The sequence below is a fragment of the Cervus canadensis genome, chromosome 6, assembly GCF_019320065.1.
Source record: "Cervus canadensis isolate Bull #8, Minnesota chromosome 6, ASM1932006v1, whole genome shotgun sequence".
NCBI lineage: Eukaryota > Metazoa > Chordata > Mammalia > Artiodactyla > Cervidae > Cervus > Cervus canadensis.
In genome coordinates, this window is record NC_057391.1 from 6953404 (window position 1) to 6974412 (window position 21009).

Consider the following 21009-nt stretch of genomic DNA (forward strand, 5'->3'; position numbering starts at 1 on the left):
GACAGTGAAGGACGGAGGAACCTGGCATGCTGCAGTCCATGGGGTCTCAAAGAGTCAGACACGACTTAGCAACTGAACAACAACAACAGACTCATTTAGTAATTGATTACACAAGAATTTAGCTATTAAATAGTTTGAAATATACATGATGATAAAATGTTTCTAAAAAATACTCATACAACAGCTTCATGGGGTTAAGTGGCATTATTCCCATTTTACATATGAGGAAACTTGAGTATGACAGTGTTCCAGGCACCCAAAGGACTGCTCTTTCCTCTCAGCCACACCCCTTTTAAAACATCAAGTATCTTTGAGGAGGGATAGATTAGGAGGTTGGGATTAACATATTAACATATTGCTATATTTAAAATAGATAACCGACAGGGACCTACTGTATAGTACAGGGAATTATAGTCAATATTTTATAATAACCTATAAGGGGAAAGAGCTGACTCATTTGAAAAGACCCTGATGCTGGGAAAGATTGAAGACAGGAGGAGAAAGGGACAACAGAGGATGAGATGGTTGGATGGTATCACCGACTCAACCGAGTTGAGTTTGGGTAAACTCCGGGAGTTGGTGATGGACAGGGAGGCCTGGCGTGCTGTGGTCCATGGGGTCGCGAAGAGTCGGACACGACTGAGCGACTGAACTGAACTGATAAGGGGAAAGAATATGAAAAAGAGTCTGTATCTGTATAAGTGAATCACTGTGCTCTAACACCTAAAACTAACACGATATTGTAAATTAACTTCATGTTACTGTTTAGTCACTAAGTCATATCTGACTCTTTGTGACCCCGTGGACTATAGCCCACCAGGCTTCTCCGTGCATGAAATTTTCCAGGCAAGAATACTGGAGTGGATTGCCATTTTCTACTCCAGGGGATCTTCCCAACCCAGGGATCCAACCTGTGTCTCCTGCATGGGCAGGCAGATTCTTTACTTCTGAGCCACCAGGGAAGCCCTGTAAATTGCCTATACTTCAATAAAATAAAAAAAGTTTTTAAAATCTCATAAAAGTCAGGCAAGATTGACAGGTTTGCTAGAAATTCACCTTTTGTGAGGAAAGAGGAGTAAAGTGGAGATGGGTGCCTCAGAGAAAACATGGTAAATTTTCTCAAGTGTGTTCTCAGCCTTTATTGACCGTATTATTTTGCTTATGACGTGACAGTGGTGTCATTTAGTTTTTTGTTGGTTTTCATTTTGGTCTTGTTACAACTCTTGCATTCCTAATGTAGTCTAATTTGGCAATACTGAATACTATCTTAATATTTTTTCCTTTGCTGGACTATATTTGAGGTTTCTGCATCTCTGAGAAATAAGTCTGTAATTTTACTGTCTGTACTTTCTCAAGATAATAGCATTAATTTATATGGTTTCCAGCAGGGAAAATTGTGTTTTTTGTTGTTCAGTCCCTAAGTCATGTCTGACTCTGCAGTCCCATGAACTGCAGCACCCCAGGCCTCCCTGTCCTTCACTAGCTCCCACAGTTTGCTCAGACTCAAGTCCATTGAATCAGTGATGCCATCCAATGATCTCATCCTCTGCTGCCCCCTTCTGCTTTTGCCCTCAGTCTTTCCCAGCATCAGGATCTTTTCCAATTAGTTGGCGCTTCACATCAAGCGGCCAAAGGTATTGGATCTTCAGCTTTAGCATCAGTCCTTCCAGTGAATATTCAGGACTGATTTCCTTTAGGATGAACTGGTTTGATCTCCTTGAAGTCCAAGGAACTCTCAAGAGTCTTCTCCAGCACCACAGTTCAAAAGCATCAATTCTTTGGCGCTCAGCCTTCTTTCTGGTCCAACTCTCACATTTGTACATGACTACTGGAAAAACCATAGCCTTGACTAGACAGACCTTTTTCAGCAAAGTGTTGGTTCTTTTTAATACACTGTCTAGGTTTGTCATAGCTTTCCTTCCAAGAAGCAAGCGTCTTTTACTTCCGTGGCTTCAGTCACCATCCACAGTGATTTTGGAGCCCCCCAAAATAAAATCTATCACTGTTTTCACTTTTCCCCCATCTATTTGCCATGAAATAATGGGACCAGATGCCATGATTTTAGTTTTTTGAATGTTGAGTTTTAAACTGTCTTTTTCACTCTCCTCTTTCACCCTCATCAAGAGGCTCTTTAGTTCCTCTTAGCTTTCTGCCATTAGAGTGGTATCATCTGCATATTTGAAGTTGTTGATATTTCTCCCAGCAATCATGATTCCAGCTTGTGAGTCTTCCAGCCCAGCGTTTTGCATGATGTACTCTGCATAAAATAAAAGTCATGTAAATCTATCTGCTGATTAATGAGATATCAGTAATAACCATTAATAGCACCCCCATAACAGTCTAATGGCTACTGGGCCAGTTATCAAACATTTACATACAGGGAGTCAGTGGTACTTAGGTAGAGTAGAACTGGAATCCAAAGATTCCAGAAGTTTGGCGTCAGGGTTGTTTCAGATCCCAGCTCTGCCACTGAACTGTCCTTATGATCTTAGAATTACCTAAGCCGGAATGACCCAACCTCTCTGCGTTTCTTTCCCATCAGAAAAGTGGAGATTCAAATTCCTGTCTTAAAGGGGGATAAGCGATAATATATGTAAAGTATCTGGCATGTGGTAAGTGATCGTTATGTGTTAATCCCTTCCATCTGCTACTTTCATGCATGTATCACAAAGCACTCCCATGAATGAGAGAAATATAGTATATGCACCTGAAACAAAAAACTCAACCAAGAGGCTGTTTTGTTTTCTTGTATTTACCTTTCGACTGTTTGTGATTTATTTTTTCTTTTCTGCTAGTAGTCAAGGAGAAATGAGGCCAAGCTTCCCTATTCTATTGTCTTCTAAGACTCCTAGCTTTGTGGCCATATTCTCTGATATTCTAGGTCATTTGGAATAGTTTGAGAGGACAAGGACAGAGGGTTACCAGAGACTTATTTCTCCTTGAGAACAGCCTAGGAACCATCATTACATAACCTGTTAACTCTGTTTAACAGTTGTAAGATATCATTCCCATGAAGTATCAAAGTGTAAGTAAATATCTGTGTCCTTAAAATATTCATTTTCTATAGAAAGTAGAGAGAACCATTTTAGGACTAGTTGTAAATTGGAGTGTTTTTGCACTGACCATCTTAAGCATAAAAAATTCATATCAAAGTGAGATAAGTTGAATTCCTCTCCTTTAAAAATACCAGAAACTCATCTAGACTAAAGATTTTTATAATTCCTTCTATAATTTTAACAGTCAGGGTTAAAAAGTCTTTTATTGGCTTTGGAAACTTGACACTCCATTCTTCCTTACTGAGATCTGTGTAGGAGCAGGTAGAGAGCAAATGGAACTTTCCCTGTGCCTACTTGGTAGCTAAAGAGGTGGTTTTGTCCCCAAATGGTTTTTTGCCATTATGATTGAATACAGAATACCAAATCTAAGAATCACTGCTTTTAATTTTTTTCCCAAATTGAGCAAAGTCTGAGACAGACCCGCCCCTGCCCCACTATCCCAGACTTCAGGTTGGCCACCTCTGTGTATGGATCTTAACATCTTCATGGTCTGCTTTGAGTTTCCATGTTTTTTAAAATAGAAAAAAGACATTCTTGTTCAAATTTGCACAGTGAACCAAAATTAATTTTCTTCCCATGTGTGAGATGTAGAAATGAGGTCCTGTTCTGAAAAGTTGTACTGGGTTTTGAGATCTAGGGCTTGTTAGAAACAGGTTGGCATCTTAGTACTCAAGTATGATCACATTCTTGAGGGGGAAAGTTTGACACCTTTTGCATCAAAGTGGGATCAAATAACTTTTTCATATGTTGATCTTAAAGCTATATATACTTAAACTGTGTTTGCAGAAAGGGATAAACATTTCAGAAAGCCTGAAATGTCTCTCAGTTTTCTAAGAAATTATGAAGAAGCTATCTAACTCTCTGAGCCTCAGTAACCTCACTAGAGGGCTTCCCTGTTGGATCAGTGCCAATGTAGGAGACCTGGGTTCGATCCCTGGGTCGGGAAGATCCCTTGGAGAAGGAAATGGCAACCCACTCCAGTATTCTTGCCTGGAGAATCCCATGGACAGAGGAGCCTGGTGGGCTACAGTCCATGGGGGTCAAAAAAGAGTCGAACATGACTCAGCAACTCCACAACAAACCTTACTAGAAAAAGCAAATGGGTAGCTCATCAGAGACCCTAACACTTGTAAGGAAACTATAGTTTGTTGGTTACCCTTCTTTCCACTAGGAAATTCTCCTTGTAATGCTGAACTTGAATATTTAGGGCTTTCTGGAAAAAAAAGGGGCTGACCACAGCCCCTTACTGCCACATGTATCTTGAATATCCTCTGAAGTTGTGTGTGTATTTATAACTCTGGAGAGTCCTTAGAAATGGTTGATGCATGAGAAGTTCCAGGATAGGCTTCAAATTCATCCCCACCCCCCCCCCCCAACCCTTGGGATCTGAACAGAATGGCTGTATTAACATCAGGGCTTGGGCTTAGTAGGACTCAGCTTGTGAAGGATGTAGCATCTCTGTTTGTCAAGCAGAGAACTGCATACATGTGTGCTGAGTTGTGTCCAACTCTGTGCAACCCTGTGGTCTGTAGCCTGCCAGGCTGCTCTGTCCTTGGGTTTCTCCAGGCAAGAATACTGAAGAGGGTTAGCACAAGGCTGAGTGCACACCAGTCAGCAGACTTTCTTGAGCACCTACTATTTACCTGGCACTTGGTAGAGATGTGGAGATCGATGAACTATGAGCCTGTGCACTCAGGGTCTCATAATTTTCATGGCTTGGTGAAACTTTCAGTGTCTGTAACAGGTAGGATGGCAGTCTCTGTTGTTGTTTCACATTCTTTAGAGTGCCTGGGAATATGTTTCAGGTTGCTAACAACTTCAACCCCAGGTTTGCCTGTTTTTCAAAAGAAACTTCAGTTTAGGGAAGCTTGATCATGTGGTCCTTTAAAACTTCAGATTAAGTAGCTGTGAAATGCTTCAGGAAGCTGGTAGGAAGCCAGAATATATCACGGGTCGGTTTACTGAGTATCAGCTTACTAGAAGTCTCAGTCTTGGGGTTCTCTCATTTTTGGCATCCCACTCCTGTACCTTTTCCCAGTTTTAGGGTTTCAAATCAGTTCTCTTCCTTGGGGTATACATTTCTGGTAGCCATTCTCTAAGTTCTGAGAGTGAGGATTTACCCGTTTAGGTGAATCTCCCATGTCAAGGCTTTGGGTGTATCACCCAGGTGAAGGCAGTCTTAACTCTTACGAGATGGTTCAGTACATATTTGAATTGAAGGGTATATCTGAGGATATTCAGGGTTCCTTACAGAAATATTGAGTCACGCAAAATAACAGTGTGTCCATAAAATACTAAACTGTGGCATGTTTCTATGAACTGATGATTCATATCATATTCTCAATCTGTTTTTCCTTAGATAATACCATTTTGTAACACGGAGGTTCCCATCTCTGGTTTTGTGACTCTTGCTAATGCTCCCTCCAGTATATCCCCTCTTCTCTAAGCATTCTGTAGTTATGCCAGCAGTCGGGAAAGAATCTGCCTGCAATGCAGGAGACCCAGGTCTGATCCCTGGGTTGGGAAGATCCCCTGGAGAAGGGAAAGGCTACCCACTCCAGTATTATTCTTGCCTGGAGAATTCCATGGACTGGGGAGCCTGGTGGGCTACAGTGAATGGAGTCAAAAAAGAGTTGGACATGACTGAGCACTAACACTTTCACTTTCAGTTGTCTAACTCTACTGAAAGCTTCATGAGGGACTTTGTGTGTTATACTTGCCACTTACGTCCAGTCCCTAGAACAGACTGGCACAGCGCAACCCCTCTAATATTTGTTGAACAAATGAATACATTTTAATGCAAAGGAGGTGGTGGCCTTGGTCTCCGGTGTGAAGGGGCAAGTCGAGTAGCTGAAGTGAACAAGTGACCATGCCAACTCCTTCATGAGTCAAGACAGCCTTGGTCTGTTCTCACTGTGGACTTTGTGGGTGTTCTTTGAAAAGTAAACTGTAGGGCTCCTTCTGTTTCTAACTTCATAGTTCTATTTCAAAAGCTTTTCTACCAACTCATTCTGCTCCTTAAACCTCTGAGTAAACCCTATAATGTTTAGAAAAGGCAGAGGAACCAGAGATCAAATTGCCAACATCTGCTGGATCATCGAAAAAGCAAGAGAGTTCCAGAAAAACTTCTATTTCTACTTTATTGACTGTGCCAAAGCCTCTGACTGTGTGGATCACAATAAACTGTGGAAAATTCTGAAAGAGATGGGAATACCAGAACATCTGACCTGCCTCTTGAGAAACCTGTATGCAGGTCAGGAAGCAACAGTTAGAACTGGACATGGAACAACAGACTGGATCCAAATAGGAAAAGGAGTACATCAAGGCTGTATATCGTCACCCTGCTTATTTAACTTATATGCAGAGTACATTATGCGAAATGCTGGACTGGAGGAAGCACAAGCTGGACTCAAGATTGCCAGGAGAAATATCAATAACCCCAGATATGCAGATGACACCACCCTTATGGCAGAAAGTGAAGAGGAACTAAAGAGCCTCTTGATGAAAGTGAAAGAGGAGAGTGAAAAAGTTGGCTTAAAGCTCAACATTCAGAAAATGAAGATCATGGCATCTGGTCCCATCACTTCATGGGAAATAGATGGGGAAACAATTGAAACAGTGGGAGACTTTATTTTTCTAGGCCCCAAAATCACTGTAGATGGTGATTGCAGCTATGAAATTAAAAGATGCTTACTCCTTGGAAGGAAAGTTATGACCAACCTAGACAGCATATTAAAAAGCAGAGACTTTACTTTGTCAACAAAGGTCCGTCTAGTCAAGGCCATGGTTTTTCCAGTGGTCATGTATGGATGTGAGAGTTGGACTATAAAGAAAGCTGAGCACCAAAGAATTGATGCTTTTGAACTGTGATGTTGGAGAAGACTCTTGAGAGTCTTGGATGCAAGGAGATCCAACCAGTCCATCCTAAAGGAGATCAGTCCTGAGTGTTCATTGGAAGGACTGATGTTGAAGCTGAAACTGAACTGAACTGAACTGAACTGTGATTTCCATAATGTGCTTGCTTTACCATCTTTTAGCCAATGTTGGCTAACATTACAGGAAGTGTTTTGTGAGTTGCTAATACTTCAGGAAGTATTTTTTCACTATATCCTGTGTTTCTTAGCGTTCAAGGCAGCAAGTAAAGATGAACTTCAGAGGAATTCTCAGTTAATCAATTTAAATGCGGTTTGAAGGCATTTTAGTGATCTTCCCTTGGGCTTGACGGTGACAAGGCTCTTTCAACTTCAGCCGCAGCAGCGTGGCCCTGAGTAGAGAGCAGGGCCAAGGTACTGAGGGCCCTCAGCTGCAGCCCCGGCTCCGCCGCTGACCCAGCAGTAACCATGGCAGTCCCTTCCCCTGGCTTGACCCTGTTCGCAATTGTAAGAAAGAGATAACGCCTATCTTTCAGGGAGATGATGAAAACCACAGAGTAATATGGAAAAGTGCTTTATAGGCAGTAGTATCATGCTTAAGTGTATCTTATCAGCTCTGTGAGGGCTCTTTATTTATTTATTTTTTTTTAAATTTTTATTTATTTATTTGACTGTGCTGGGTCTTAGTTGCAGCATGTGGGATCTAGTTCCCTGACCAGGGATGGAACCTGGGCCCCTTCCATTGGGAGCATGGAGCCTTAGCCACTGGACCACCAGGGAAGTCCCTGTGAGGGCTCTTTAAATGGCAGGGTTAGTATCCATTCCTGTGTCTCTTATCAGAAGTGGCTAGTTAGTAAATGTTGAGTAATGCAGAAATATTCGCAAGCAACCTCTGTGGCCCAGAGAGATCTGCTTTTGTTGTAATCAAGACATTCTCACACTCGTAACCTTAGTGTTCACTTTGACACCATAGGTCATGAAGGAAGGAAGGTGAAGGTGAAGTGTGTGTGGTTGGGAGGGGAGTGGCCAGGGACATGGGCCAGTGGGCCAGGTTAGGAGGGAAGGAAGGAATGTGTAAAAAGTCCCATGAGGATGTGCATTTTTTGCTTTGTTCACTGCCCTGTCTCTGGTGCTCTGACTCTTGCTTGGCCCATAGAGTCTATGAGTTGAATGTGAGTTGAGTGAAGTCTATAGAACGGTGCTGTATTTCCTTCATCAGTGACCACATCCTTTATTCAACATAAATGGGCAAATAAGAGTACCCCAGGTAGATATTTTAAAGTCCGTTTATTAATCTTTCCTGAAAAGATGATTTGTTCATCAGATACTTGTATGGAGTGTGCAGCCTCTGCAGGGAGGCGTGCTGACACCTCAAGGACACACGTCTGTCTTCTGGAATTTACTGTTAAACAAAGCAGTAGAGGAGGTGCTGGTATGGAATACGGGTTCGTGTGCACGCGGGGAGACACACAGGGAGGCCAGACACACCAAACCCTGAGCGTTCGGAGCAGAGGAAGGGCCACGCAAGGAGCGCGGGCGGCTCATGCTCAGAACCCTGACACTGTTTCATGGTTTTCAGGGAGCAGTTTTTATGGACAGAATTTGGGGTGAGGGCTGAGGGGTATGTGGCTTTCTTCTGATTGGTTGTTGATGAGCTACTAGGACAGTGCTTCAGGAATCTTGTTCTCTGCCTGGAGTTATCATCCTCCTCTTAGTTCTGCAGAAGAACTCAAATACATTGTTAAGCATATTTCTTGAAGAGAAACCAGGATCCTGCCCCATAGATGCATTATTGTTTCTCAGCTGCTCCTTTTTTTTTTCTGCTTCTCCTCCCTTCCCTGATTAGTGACTGTTGGAATCTGTCCTTTGGTACTCAGGGAAGGAAGGTCTAGGAGGCTGCAACCTTTTCCCCGCAAACAAGAAATGAGGCACATGTAAAGGATTTGTCCCCGGGAGGGCCCCACAGGGTCCTGCTCAATTTCGGTACCAGAAGAGAAGACGTTGTGAATAGAATCGATCAGGGGAGACTTTGGGAAGGAAGTGGTCCTGGAGTTAAACCTTAAAGATGGTAGAATTCCATCAACTCTGGCCAGTACATTGTAGTAGCAAGGTAAAGCTTTTAAGTCAAATATTAGGTCACATCTTCTCTTTGGGCAGTGACCTCAGAGTTTGAGAGCCCCCCCTGTGGCTCTGGGCTGGTGGGATCTTGCCTGGCTTATGGGGGCAGTTGGGGGGCAGAGGTCTGAGCACAGTCGTGCTGGTGCTTCTCACCTCCTCCTGGGTGGGCTGGCTGAGGCTGGAAGGAAGGAGCAGCCAAGAAGGAAGGTGGCAGAGTGCCTCCTTTTGACAGTGACCTCACCTTTACCCCCTAAGGAGGGTAAAATGAGCAGGTGGACTCTGACTAGGAGTTTTCTATTGCTTTCAAGCTTTTAACATGTGTGAAGGTACCAGAACATGAAAATATCCTGTCAGAAGTGGGAGGCATTCTTTAGACTGAAATTAAAATAAGAAACTAGTAGTCATGGGGTGTCCTGGGAATTAACTCTTAGGAACAGTGAAGAGAGAGGACTAGGTGATACTATGCGGGCATACGAGGTATCCTCTAAGGTGACCCCTAATGAGGAAATCATAATTTCAAAGTATATTCATTACAGGATGGTGGTTAGCCCACTTTGTGAAGGTTCGCTAGAAGGTAGTCGTTAATGTAGGGGAGGAGAAGAAACATGTTCTCTTCCAGAGCTTTGTTCTGTAGGAAATGAAGATCCATCGAAGGTTTGGAGAAAAAGAATAGCATCAGTAGGACTGTGTGTTAGGAAGGGGCTTCTGATAACAGGAGAATGGGTGAGGGAGGGACGTCGTTGTTGTTCAGTCGCTAAGTCATGTCTTGACTCTTTGCAACCCCATGGACTGCAGCACCCCAGGCTTCCCTGTTCTTCACTGTCTCCCGAAGTTTATTCAAACTCATGTGCATTGAGTCGGTGATGCCATCCAGCCATCTCATCCTCTGCCGTCCCCTTCTCCTTTTGCCTTCAATCTTTCCCAGCATCGGGGGCTTTTCCAGTGTGTCGTCTCTTCACATCAGATTGCCAAAGTATTGGAGCTTCAGTATCAGTCCTTCCAATGCGTATTCAGGGTTGATTTCCTTTAGGATTGGTTGGTTTGATCTCCTCAATGCTCAAGGGACTCCCAAGAGTCTTCTCCAACACCACAGTTCAAAAGCTTCATTTCTTGGGTGCTCAGCCTTCTTTATGGTCCAACTCTGACATTTGTACCTGACTACTGGAAAAACCATAGCTTTGACTATATAGACCTTTGGTTCATCATAGCTTTCGTTCCAAAGAGCAAGTGTCTTTTAATTTCATGCCTGCAGTCACCGTCACCAGTGATTTTGGAGCCCAAGAAAATAAAATCTGCACTGCTTCCACTTTTTCCTTTTCTATTTGCCATGAAGTGTTGGGACTGGATGCCAAGCTCTTAGTTTGGAGATTGTTGAGTTTTAAGCCAGCTTTTTCAGTCTGTTCCTTTACCCTCATCAAGAGGCTCTTTAGTTGCCTCTTCTGCTGTTTCCTTTTCTTCCTCACCCGTAAACAAAGACATTTCCTGAAGTTCTGTACTTGCTTTTTTCCCTCCCAGACTAAAATTTCTAGCTCTAATGTCTCTGCTCTTCATTTGGGCAAATGGCCTCTCAGGCTGTTTGCTCAAAGGTAAAGTGCAGTAGATTACATACCTGCCTCAGAGGGAGGCCTGAGACTTAAATGAGACAGTGCATAGTAAATTCTGCCTAAGCCTTGAAGGAAATGAAGTGCTCAATAAGTAAGCATCTAGTACATATTCCCATGCTTATGGTATTCTGTCTTATGTATGTTTATACATAACCTATCTATATATTGATGAGGACATAATCTCCCCTTTCTTTTGACTTCTTTGAGGATTTGGTTATTATTTTTAGATCTAGAGTGTTGGGCATTATACTTGCCCAATAAGAGTTCAAAGCTTGCTCTTAATTCCTTTTACCTGCCAGACTGATGGTTCAGGTGCCTCATTCGTAGGGTGTGTGCTTGGCCTTTCTTGGGGAAAGGATGAGTGACCTTCATATCCTCTCTTCTGCTTGGGAGTGAAGTGAAGTGAAAGTCACTCAGTTGTGTCCAACTCTTTGCAACCCCATGGAGTATACAGTCCATGGAATTCTCCAGGCTAGAATACTGGAGTGGATAGCCTGTCCCTTCTCCAGAGGATCTTCCTAACCCAGGGATCGAACCCAGGTCTCCCGCATTGCAGGAGGATTCTTTACCGTCTGAATCACAAGGGAAGCCCAGGGGTCCCACTTAATAAATGGCTGATTGGAGCTGGCGACTGGGGAGCAAAAGAGCAAACTCTGACGGTCCTGCTGCTTACACACGTTGTCTTCATTAGGTGAGAAATCTAACCAACGAGAAACCTAATTCATTTTACAACCATCAGAATGGACGCTCAGCACCGAAGAGGGGGAAGGGGTTCTTTTTATGAGAGAGGAGTGTTGTCCTGTAAATAGGCAGCCAAGACTCAGCTGATGTGACTGTTGGCGGCTGCTGGGTACTTTTCAGGCCGCAGGCGGAGGAAGTGCAGTCAGGAAGCGGGGAGGCTGAGTCCTCTACAGAAGAGCAGGGCTGAAGTGTGGCAGTTAGTAAACTAGGCTCGTGTTGGAATAAAGGGTGTGGGCCTGAAGACTGCTCCCTGGCTGTCTCCATTGCATTTTTCTTTTGCATACCTGTTCACCATGAAAGTTAGCCTCGTAAAGGCCAAGAGATGAGCAAGGGAGGAATTTTAGTGACTTTGTCATCTGTAAAATAGGATTGGGGTTGAATGAGATGCCTCAATCCCCTCTAGGATTGGGAAAACACAGGTCCTTGTAGATTCTTTGTTCCACCCCAGAATTTCCAGGACTGTCTGATTCTCTGAGCTACTGGACCAGTTCTCCAAGCTTGTTGAGGAAAGTTAATGCTGATAGACCATCCTCTCGTTGATTTGAGGCTGTCTAAATCCTGTGACATCCCATCTGTGAAGTCTGATTGCTATTCTCTTTCTGTTATTTAATGTCCATGTATACTTCAGAAGGCAGGAGGAGAAGGGGATGGCAGAGGATGAGATGGTTGAATGGCATCACTGACTCGATGCACATGAGTTTGAGTGGGCTCCAGGAGTTGGTGATGGACAGGGAAGCCTGGCGTGCTGCAGTCCATGGAGTCGCAATGAGTCGGACATGACTGAGCAGCTGAACTGATACTTCAGTATTGCAGCTTTTGCTAGAAATAATATAACACTGTAAAATCCAAAGGCAGTTCTCTTTCTGTGATTGATGTTTCAATACTCCCATCTCTCAGTGTTCAGTGTTGAGCTGCGTGTGAGTTTTTTCTAGTTGGTTGTCTCCTGATTTGAACACTGTTCTTCCAAGTGATGTGATGTTATCCTCTCTTTCTAGCTATTGTGGATGATGAAAGACTCTCTGCAGAGGAGATGGATGAGAGGAGGCGGCAGAATATCGCTTATGAATATTTGTGTCACCTGGAGGAAGCCAAAAGGTAAGAGTCAGACTTAGTCTATTTGTGCCCCTTCTCTTAGAGATGAGCTTTGGGTACTATATTTTTAATAACTCATTTGCAGCCTTGTTAGTACTAAGGTAATGGGAGAAGAATCAACCTGTGTGTTGTCAGTAGAAGAACTGAGAAAAAGTTGCTCCCGCAGCCAACGTCAGGGCACTAGGGAGGCAGGTGTTCTTTTTCTTCCTCAGAGCCTCCCAGGAAATCTCTTGGAAAATTACAGATTATTGCAAAATTTCTCATCTCTCTGGCATGGATGTTGGGGGAGCTGCAGAGACTTAAACCAACTTCCTTTTCCCCAGAGTGTCCTCAGATCTTTTTCCCAACCCTACCCCCAATGATTATAATTATCACTATTATTATTAATTAATGTGTAATTATATATTCCTACATGCCCATAGCATGTCGGATTGAAGTCCATTGTTCACTAAGCTCAAGAGCAGGTTTATGACAGCAGTCTCCTTTTTCACTCATGGGTGTGATCCCTGAAGGTATGTTGTCTTTGAAAATCTCACTGACTCTTTTAGACTTTATAGATTACAAGGAAATGTTGGCTTCTCCAAGGAGAAAGTGAAGATAAAGAAAGTATTTACACTTAGGCCTCTGTATCAGGGGAATCAGAACTTTGTCCTTTGTTGGGTGCATACTGCAACGCCCATATGCCTTGAGGTAGATTCTGATTTAATGCTTTGCACTGTGATCAAGCAACAGTATTGTTCCATGGACAGATATGTTCCAGCTCTCTTATCTCTGTAGAAAATAAACATGGAGTTAATGGTCGTTGGTGTTAATTATCTCTGATCACTTATAAATAGCTACCTACAGAGCTCAAAGAATGAGGATTTTCATCAGTGCTTTGTAGAAGAACATCCAGTGACACATGCACTAATTTGGCCTCAAAATTGCTTAAAAGGGGGTTTTCCAGGATTGTTTAATGTTTTCACAGTGCCTTTTAGCTCTAAGCTCTAAAGGCTAAGTTTCAAAGGTTATTTAACATGTCTGGAAGTTGACAGGTTGCAAGTCACTGAAGACTCACTGTATGTCTAAGATTATTAAAAACATGCTTTTAGCCAAATTGTGGCTACAGTTAGATAAGGACAGGGATTCACAGACATTCAAAATAAGCATACTTTCAATGAAAAAGCGGCAGAAGAGTTAGTGGAAACTTCCTCCTGATACACACTTTGCATTCTAAGTTTTTGCCTCCAGGTTTCTAGAATGGGAAGCAGGGTCGCACAAAGGAAAAGGTATCTGACTGGGAGTCAGAAGACTGGATTTTCTGGTCTCAGCTTCACCATTTCTGAACTCTGTGACCTTGGACAGGTCAACCCTGTGGGAAGTTCAGTTTTGTCTCCTCTCTAATGAGATGATAAAATGTTACCACTACCTGCCCTACTTACTTCATGGATTTTTTTCCCCTCTAAAAATCAACTAAGAAGGTTGTAAGTGTTCTTTGAACCATAGTGCCAGTCAGGTGTATGGTGATAGCAAGCACAGTTTTCTTCTCAATGTATCAAAGTGGTATCAAGGTAGCTTGGAAGCTTGTCATCTTTAGTGTTTTCAAAATTGTGTACTTAAATTTTAATTTCAAAAAGTCAGCATAACAATTGGCCCAAGTTCTTTGAAGAAAGCTTCCTTAGGAACAGTTTCATTGAAAGAATGGGTGGTAAAATACACAGTTTTTTCCTTTAAGATGGTTTTCCTAAACTTATCTTGCAAGTAGAGATTTAGGTGTAATATGTATTTATGAATCTTTTATTAATACCTGAACACTTCTTACGACTTTCTGGGAAGCTGGTTTTTGGTTATGGAGTATGTAAAAATTATGTGGCTAGTAATATGTGTGCTGTGATTTCAGAAAGCATGGTATACAGAATTCCGATGGCCCTAAACTCAAAACATAAATGGACTGTTAGTCTCTGTTCAAAAAGTTATTTATTTGAGAGAGTTTATTGCCTGATTCTCTTACACTGTTAATGCATTAGGGATTTCTCATATTGGATGTATTACAGTGCATGCATGTATGTGTTCCTGTGAGTGCAGTTGCTTTAGAATATTGAATTTCTATTGAATGGTGTACTTAGAATGTGAAAATTTAGCCAGGAACTGTTTCTTGTTTATTTCAGTTGAACTGACTTTGGTGTATTTTAACTAGAAATGTGTTGGGTTCTGTATTTTTGCCTCTACTTTTTCTTTCCAGAGGTGAGAACTGGTAGGATATTTAGCTTATATGTCCTGTAACTCAAAATTTCTTAAAATTCAGAATTGTTAGAGTCCAATAGATTTATCTTCAATTTTAGTTTTAGTAATTTCAAGATTCTATGATTGTTAATCTCAGACCATTTAAAAGTTGCTTCATTCAGAGGGGATATCACTGCCAGCCTTATAGAAATAAAAAGGATCTTGACGGAGTGTTATAAATGATTATATGCCAATGGATTGGTTAACCTAGATAAAATGTACTGTCTCCTAGAAAGATACAAACTACTAAACCTGACTCAAGAAGAAACTTTAAAAACTAAATAGATGTAAAGCAAGTAAAAAAAGATTGAGTTAGTACTCAAAGAACTTCCTACTCTTTCAAAAAATGTAAGAGGAGGGAACACTTCCTAACTCTTTCTGTTGAGACCAGTATTACTCTGATACCAGAACCAGACAAAGATACCTCAAGAAAACCATGGACCAATATCCTTTATGAATACAAATACAAAAATTCTCAGCAAACTCAAACTGAGTTCAGCAACATATGAAAAGGTTTATATATCACCAAGTGGGATTTATCCCAGGAATGCAAGCCTAGTTCAACCTAATAACCATTTGATCAAGACAATTTAGCGGGGTGAAAAAAAGCAGTCTTTCAACAAATGATGCTGAGACAGCTGGATGTTCACATGCATAAAAATGAATTTAGATCCCTACCTCACACCATACAAAAATTATCTTAAAATGGTTTATTATGATAATTAAAATGTGTAGACCACAACTATAAATCTCGTAGAAGAAAACAGAAGTAAATCTTTGCAACTTTGAGTTTTTGAGACAACACCAAAAGCACAAGCCAAAAAAAAAAAACAATCAGATATTATGAAAATTAAACCTTTCTTGACTCAAAGGGGTACCACCAAGAAACGGAAAAGACTACCCATGGGATGGGAGAAGATATTTGCAAATCATATACTAAATAAGTGACTTATATTCAGAATATATAAAGAACTCGTAACTCAACATAAAAAGTAAATAGCCTAGTTTAAAAATGGGCCAAGTTTCTGAATAGACATTTTTTCCAAATAAGATACACAAATGAACCATAAGAACAGGACAAGATGCTTAACATCAGTCTTTAGGGAAATGCAATTTAAAGCCGCCGTGAGATACCATTTCATGCTAGGATAGCCGTAATCAAAAAGAATTGTCTGCAAGGATGTAGAGAGATTGGAACCCTCATACATTTCTGGTTGGACTGTAAAATGATGGAGCTACTTTGTAAAATAGTCTGGCAGCTCCTCAAAAAATTAAATACAGAGTTACCATTTGGTCCAGCAATTCCACCACTAGGTATATCCCCAAGAAAATTGAAAACTTGTGTCCACATAAAAACCTTTACATAAATGTTCACTGAAGTGTTACTCATTAGAGCAGAAAGTAGAAACAGCTCAAATGTCTGAATGAATGAATAAACAGTCATCCATAGAATGAAGCATTCTTCAGCTATAAAATAAATATGAGCAAATCAGGTTTAACAATGTATAAAAAGAACTATATAATCACAACCAAGTGGGGTTTATCCAAGGTTTGCAAGGCTGGTTCAGTATTTGAAAATCAATTAAAAGTGCTCCATCACATCGACAGTCTAAATAAGAAAAATCATATGATTATATCAATAGATGCAGAAAAAGCATTTGACAAAATCCAGCACCTATTTATGATAAAAATTCTTAGGAAAGTTGGAATATAGGGAAACATCCTCAACTTGAGAAGGATTATTAACAAAAAGCCCTACAGCTAACATCAGACTTCTTGGTGAGAAGCTTACAACTTTCCTATTAAGATTAGGGGCAAGGCAAAGATATTCCCTCTAACCACTCCTTTTCAACTTTATAGGGGAAGTTTTAGCTAATGCAATAAAACAAGAAACGGAAATAAAAGCTATAGAGTTTGAAAAGGAAGATAAAAACTATCTTTGTTTGCAGATGACAAGATTGACAGTATAGAAAACCTGAGAGAATAATAGAAGAATCCTGGAACTAATACGCAATTAGAGAAAGCTTGCAGGATACAAGGTTAACATATAAGTCAGCTGCTGTCCTATGTACCAGCAATGAACAGCTAAACACCATTAAATTAGCATCCCCCAAAATGAAATGTTTAGGTATCAGTTCAGTTGCTTAGTCGTGTCTGACTCTGCAACCCCATGGACTGCAGCACCCCAGGCTTTCCTGTCCATCACCAGCCTCCAGAGCTTGCTCAAACTCACGTCCATTGAGTCGGTGATGCCATCCAACCATCTCATCATCTGTCATCTCCTTCTCCTCCTGCCTTCAATCTTTTCCAGCCTCAGAGTCCTTTCTAGTGAGTCAGTTCTTCACATCACGTGGCCAAAACATGAGTTTCAGCTTCAGCATTGGTTCTTCCAATGAATATTTAGGACTGATTTCTTTTAGGATGGACTGGTTGGATCTCCTTGCAGTCCAAGGGATTCTCAGGAGTCTTCTCCAACACCACAGTTCAAAAGCATAAATTCTTTGGTGCTCAGCTTTCTTTATAGTCCAACTCTCACATCCATACATGACTATTAGAAAAACCGTAGCTTTGACTAGACAGACCTTTGTCAGCAAAGTAATATCTCTGCTTTTTAATATGATGTCTAGGTTGGTCGTAGCTTTATGTTTAGGTATAAATTTAGCAAAATATATACAAGATCTATATGAGGAAAAGCACAAAACTCTGATGAATGAAATCAAAGAACCAAATAAACTGATAGTCCATATTTATGGATAGGAAGACTCAATATTGTCAAGGTAGTTCTTCCCAACTTGATCTATAGATACAGGGAAGTCCTACTCAAAATCCCTGAAAGTTATTTTGTGGATATCAACAACCAGGTTTTAAAGTTTACAGGGAGAAGCAAAAGATCTAGAATAGCCAACACAATATTGAAGGAGAACAAAGTTGAAGGCATGATGCTACCTGACTTCAAACTTAACGTAAAGCTGCAGTAATCAAGACAGTGTGGCACTGGTGAAAAAAGTGGGCAGAATGATCAGTGGGGTAGAACTGAGAGTCCAGAAATATACCCTTGTAGATACAGTCACTTGAACTTTGACAAAGGAGCAAAGCAATACAGTGGAGCGAAGATGGTCTTCTCAACACATGGTGCTGGGACAACTGGCCGTCCACATACAGGCAGTGCATCTAGACACAGGCCTTACATGCATCACAAAAATGGGCTCAAGTGGATCAGATGTGCATGTAAAATGCAAAACTGTAACACTCTGAGAGGGTGGTAAAGGAGAAAACCTAGATGAACTTGAGTATGGCAAAGGCTTTTAAGACACAGCACCAACGTCATGATCCATGAAAGAAAGCGTTGGTAAGCTGGTAAAAATGAATTTAATTTTAAATTCATTAAGTTTAAAAGTTTCTGCTCAACAAAAGTCAATGTCGATAGAATGAGAAGACAAGTCACAGACTGGGAGAAAATATTTGCAAAAGACATACCTGATAAAGGAATGTTATCGAAGATAAATAAAGAACTCTTCAAGCCCAACAATCAGAAAACAACCTGATTAATAAAGGGTGAAAGACCTTAGCAGACACCTCACCAGAGAAGATACACAGATGGCAAATGCACATAGGAAAAAGTGCTCCACATTATGTGTCATCAGAGAAATGGAAAATAAAACAACAGAAGACCCCTACACACCTACCAGAATGATCAGAATCTGAACACCGACAACACCAAATGCTGTCAAGGATGTGGAACACCAAGAACTCTCGTTGTTTGTGGAAATGCAAAATGGTGCAGCCACTTTGGAAGACCATTGCTTACAAAACTAAACATTCTCACCATTTGTTGTTGTTCAGTTGCTAAGTCATGTCAAACTCTCTGTGACCCCATGGACTGCAGGACGCCAGGCTTCCTTGTCCTCCACCATCTCCCGGAGTTTGCACAAACTCATGTCCGTTGAGTTGGTAATGCCATAGAAACCATCTCATCCTCTGTCATCCCCTTCTCCTCCTGCCTTCAATCTTTCCCAGCATCAGGGTCTTTCCCAGTGAATCTGCTCTTCGCATCAGGTGGCCAAAGTATTGGAGCTTCAGCGTCAGTCCTTCCAATGAATATTCAGGACTGGTCTCCTTTAGGATGACTGGTTGGATCTCCTTGCAGTCCAAGGGACTCTCAAGAGTCTTCTCCAACACCACAGTTCAAAAGCATCAATTCTTTGGCTCTCAGCCTTCTTTATGGTCCAACTCTCACATCCAAACATGACTTCTGGAAATGTATGTCTAGCTTTGACTAGACAGACCTTTGTTGGCAAAGTGATATCTCTGCTTTTTAATATGCTGTCTAGATTTGTCATAGCTTTTCTTTCAAGGAGCAAGCATCTTTTAATTTCACGGCTGCAGTCACCATCTGCAGTGATTTTGGAGCCCTATAAAATAAAATAAATTCTTAGCATATCATCCAGCAATTGTGCTTCTTCTATTTACCCAGTGGAGTGAAGGCTCTGTTCACACAGAACACCACACAGGGATGTGTATAGAAGTTGTTTTCTTAATAGCCTCAACTTGGAAGCAACCATGATGTCCTTTAGTTGGTGAATGGATAAATGAACCCTGGCACATCCAAACAACGGAATATTATTCAGCACTAAAAAGAAATAAACTGTCAAGCCATGAAAAGTCTGAGAGGACCTTTACATGCATATTATGATGTGAAAAGTGCTTATCTAAAAAAGCTACATACTCTATGACTCCATGTATATGATATTCCAGAGAAGGCAGAACTGTGGAGACAGTAAAAGTATCAGGAACATGAGTATGGGAGCACAGAGGACATTTTAGGACAGTAGGAATACTCTGTGAGATACCACGATGATAGATAAGTGTCATGATGTATTTGTCCAACGCCATAGAATGTATAGAAACAAGAGTGAACTTTAATGTTACTGTGAACTTTGGGTGGTTGTCAATGTGTTATTTTGTGGATATTAACTTGGGTGATTGTCAATATGAAAGTGAAAGTCACTCAATCGTGTCCGACTCTTTGTGACCCCATGGATATACAGTCCGTGGAATTCTCCAGGTCAGAGTACTGGAGTGGGTAGCCTTTCCCTTCTCCGCGGGATCTTCCCAACACAGAGATTGAACCCAGGTCTCCCGCATTGCAGGCAGATTCTTTACCAACTGAGCTATCAGGAAGCCTGATTGTCAGTATAGGTTCATCAGAAGCTAATGTTGCACACCAGCAGGGGATGGTGATACTGTGAGAGGCCCGGGGTGTGTCTGGGGGCAGGGGATATGTGGGAAACCTCACTACCTTCCCCTCAGTTTTGCTGTGAACCTGAAACAATAGTCTTAAAAAACAAAGAATGAAGTATTGCTACATATTTACAACATGGTGGACCTCGAAAATATGCTGAATGAAAGAAGCTAGACACAAAGGGCCACATGTATTGTTATGATTCCACTTATATGAAATGTCTAGAATAGGCAAATCCATAGAGACAGAAAGTAGATTTGTGGTTGCCTAGGGCTGGCAGGATTGAGGGGTTTGGGGACTGGTGCTGATGGTGTGAGTTTCATTTTGGCCAGGGCTAAAATCTAAAATTGATTGTGGTGATGGTTGCACAATGCTGTGAGTGTACTAAAAACCATTGAATTGTTTTTAGTCAATTGAAAGAGTCAAATGTATATAAATTATATCTCATTAAAGCTCTTGTTAAAGAAAAGTTCCTTTGCTCTGCCTGGCTTGGAGAGGTTCTTAGAAAACTGTGAAATACAATTAAATGGTATTTAGCAGATAAAATGCACATAGAAGGTACTCCAAACACATATGAGATGTCTAAACACTATTCATTTTTCAGATTTTTTATTTTTTGAGCGTCCATTATGTACAAACAGGCAGAATAGGGTCACTTTGGGAGATGGGAGCTCAAACAAGCTAATAACGCTTACTCAAAAAAAACTCACTGCTGTGAGGTTAAAGCTTTTACTCACAGGTTTAAAATTCTGTCCTTCACTTACGTTTGCTGTATTCATCTCTCTTTGTGTGTGCATGGGTATCTCCCCATATTTAGCCCACCATCTTCCTAAATCCCCCTCGTGTATTCACGTCTCTATTCCACCATCAGTCCACTGCAGGCTTCCAGCGTCACTTGCTAAATTACTGTGGTGGTCTCGGATTGGTTTCCCCGCTCCTCTGGTTGCTTCAGTCCTTTATCAGATGAGTCTTTTCAAAATTCTGATTAGTTTAAAACCTTCTGGTGGTTTCTTAATACTCTG

General features: G+C 41.3%; 1 protein-coding gene across 1 annotated transcript in view; it reads left to right on the top strand.

Moving 5' to 3' along the window:
* IQGAP2 (IQ motif containing GTPase activating protein 2) overlaps positions 1-21009 on the top strand; it is a 299140-nt gene that overhangs the window by 34695 nt on the left and 243436 nt on the right. The window contains exon 2 of the mRNA XM_043470700.1: positions 12387-12486. Within this exon, the coding sequence (XP_043326635.1) occupies positions 12387-12486 (100 nt within the window). The remainder of the gene's footprint in view (positions 1-12386; positions 12487-21009) is intronic.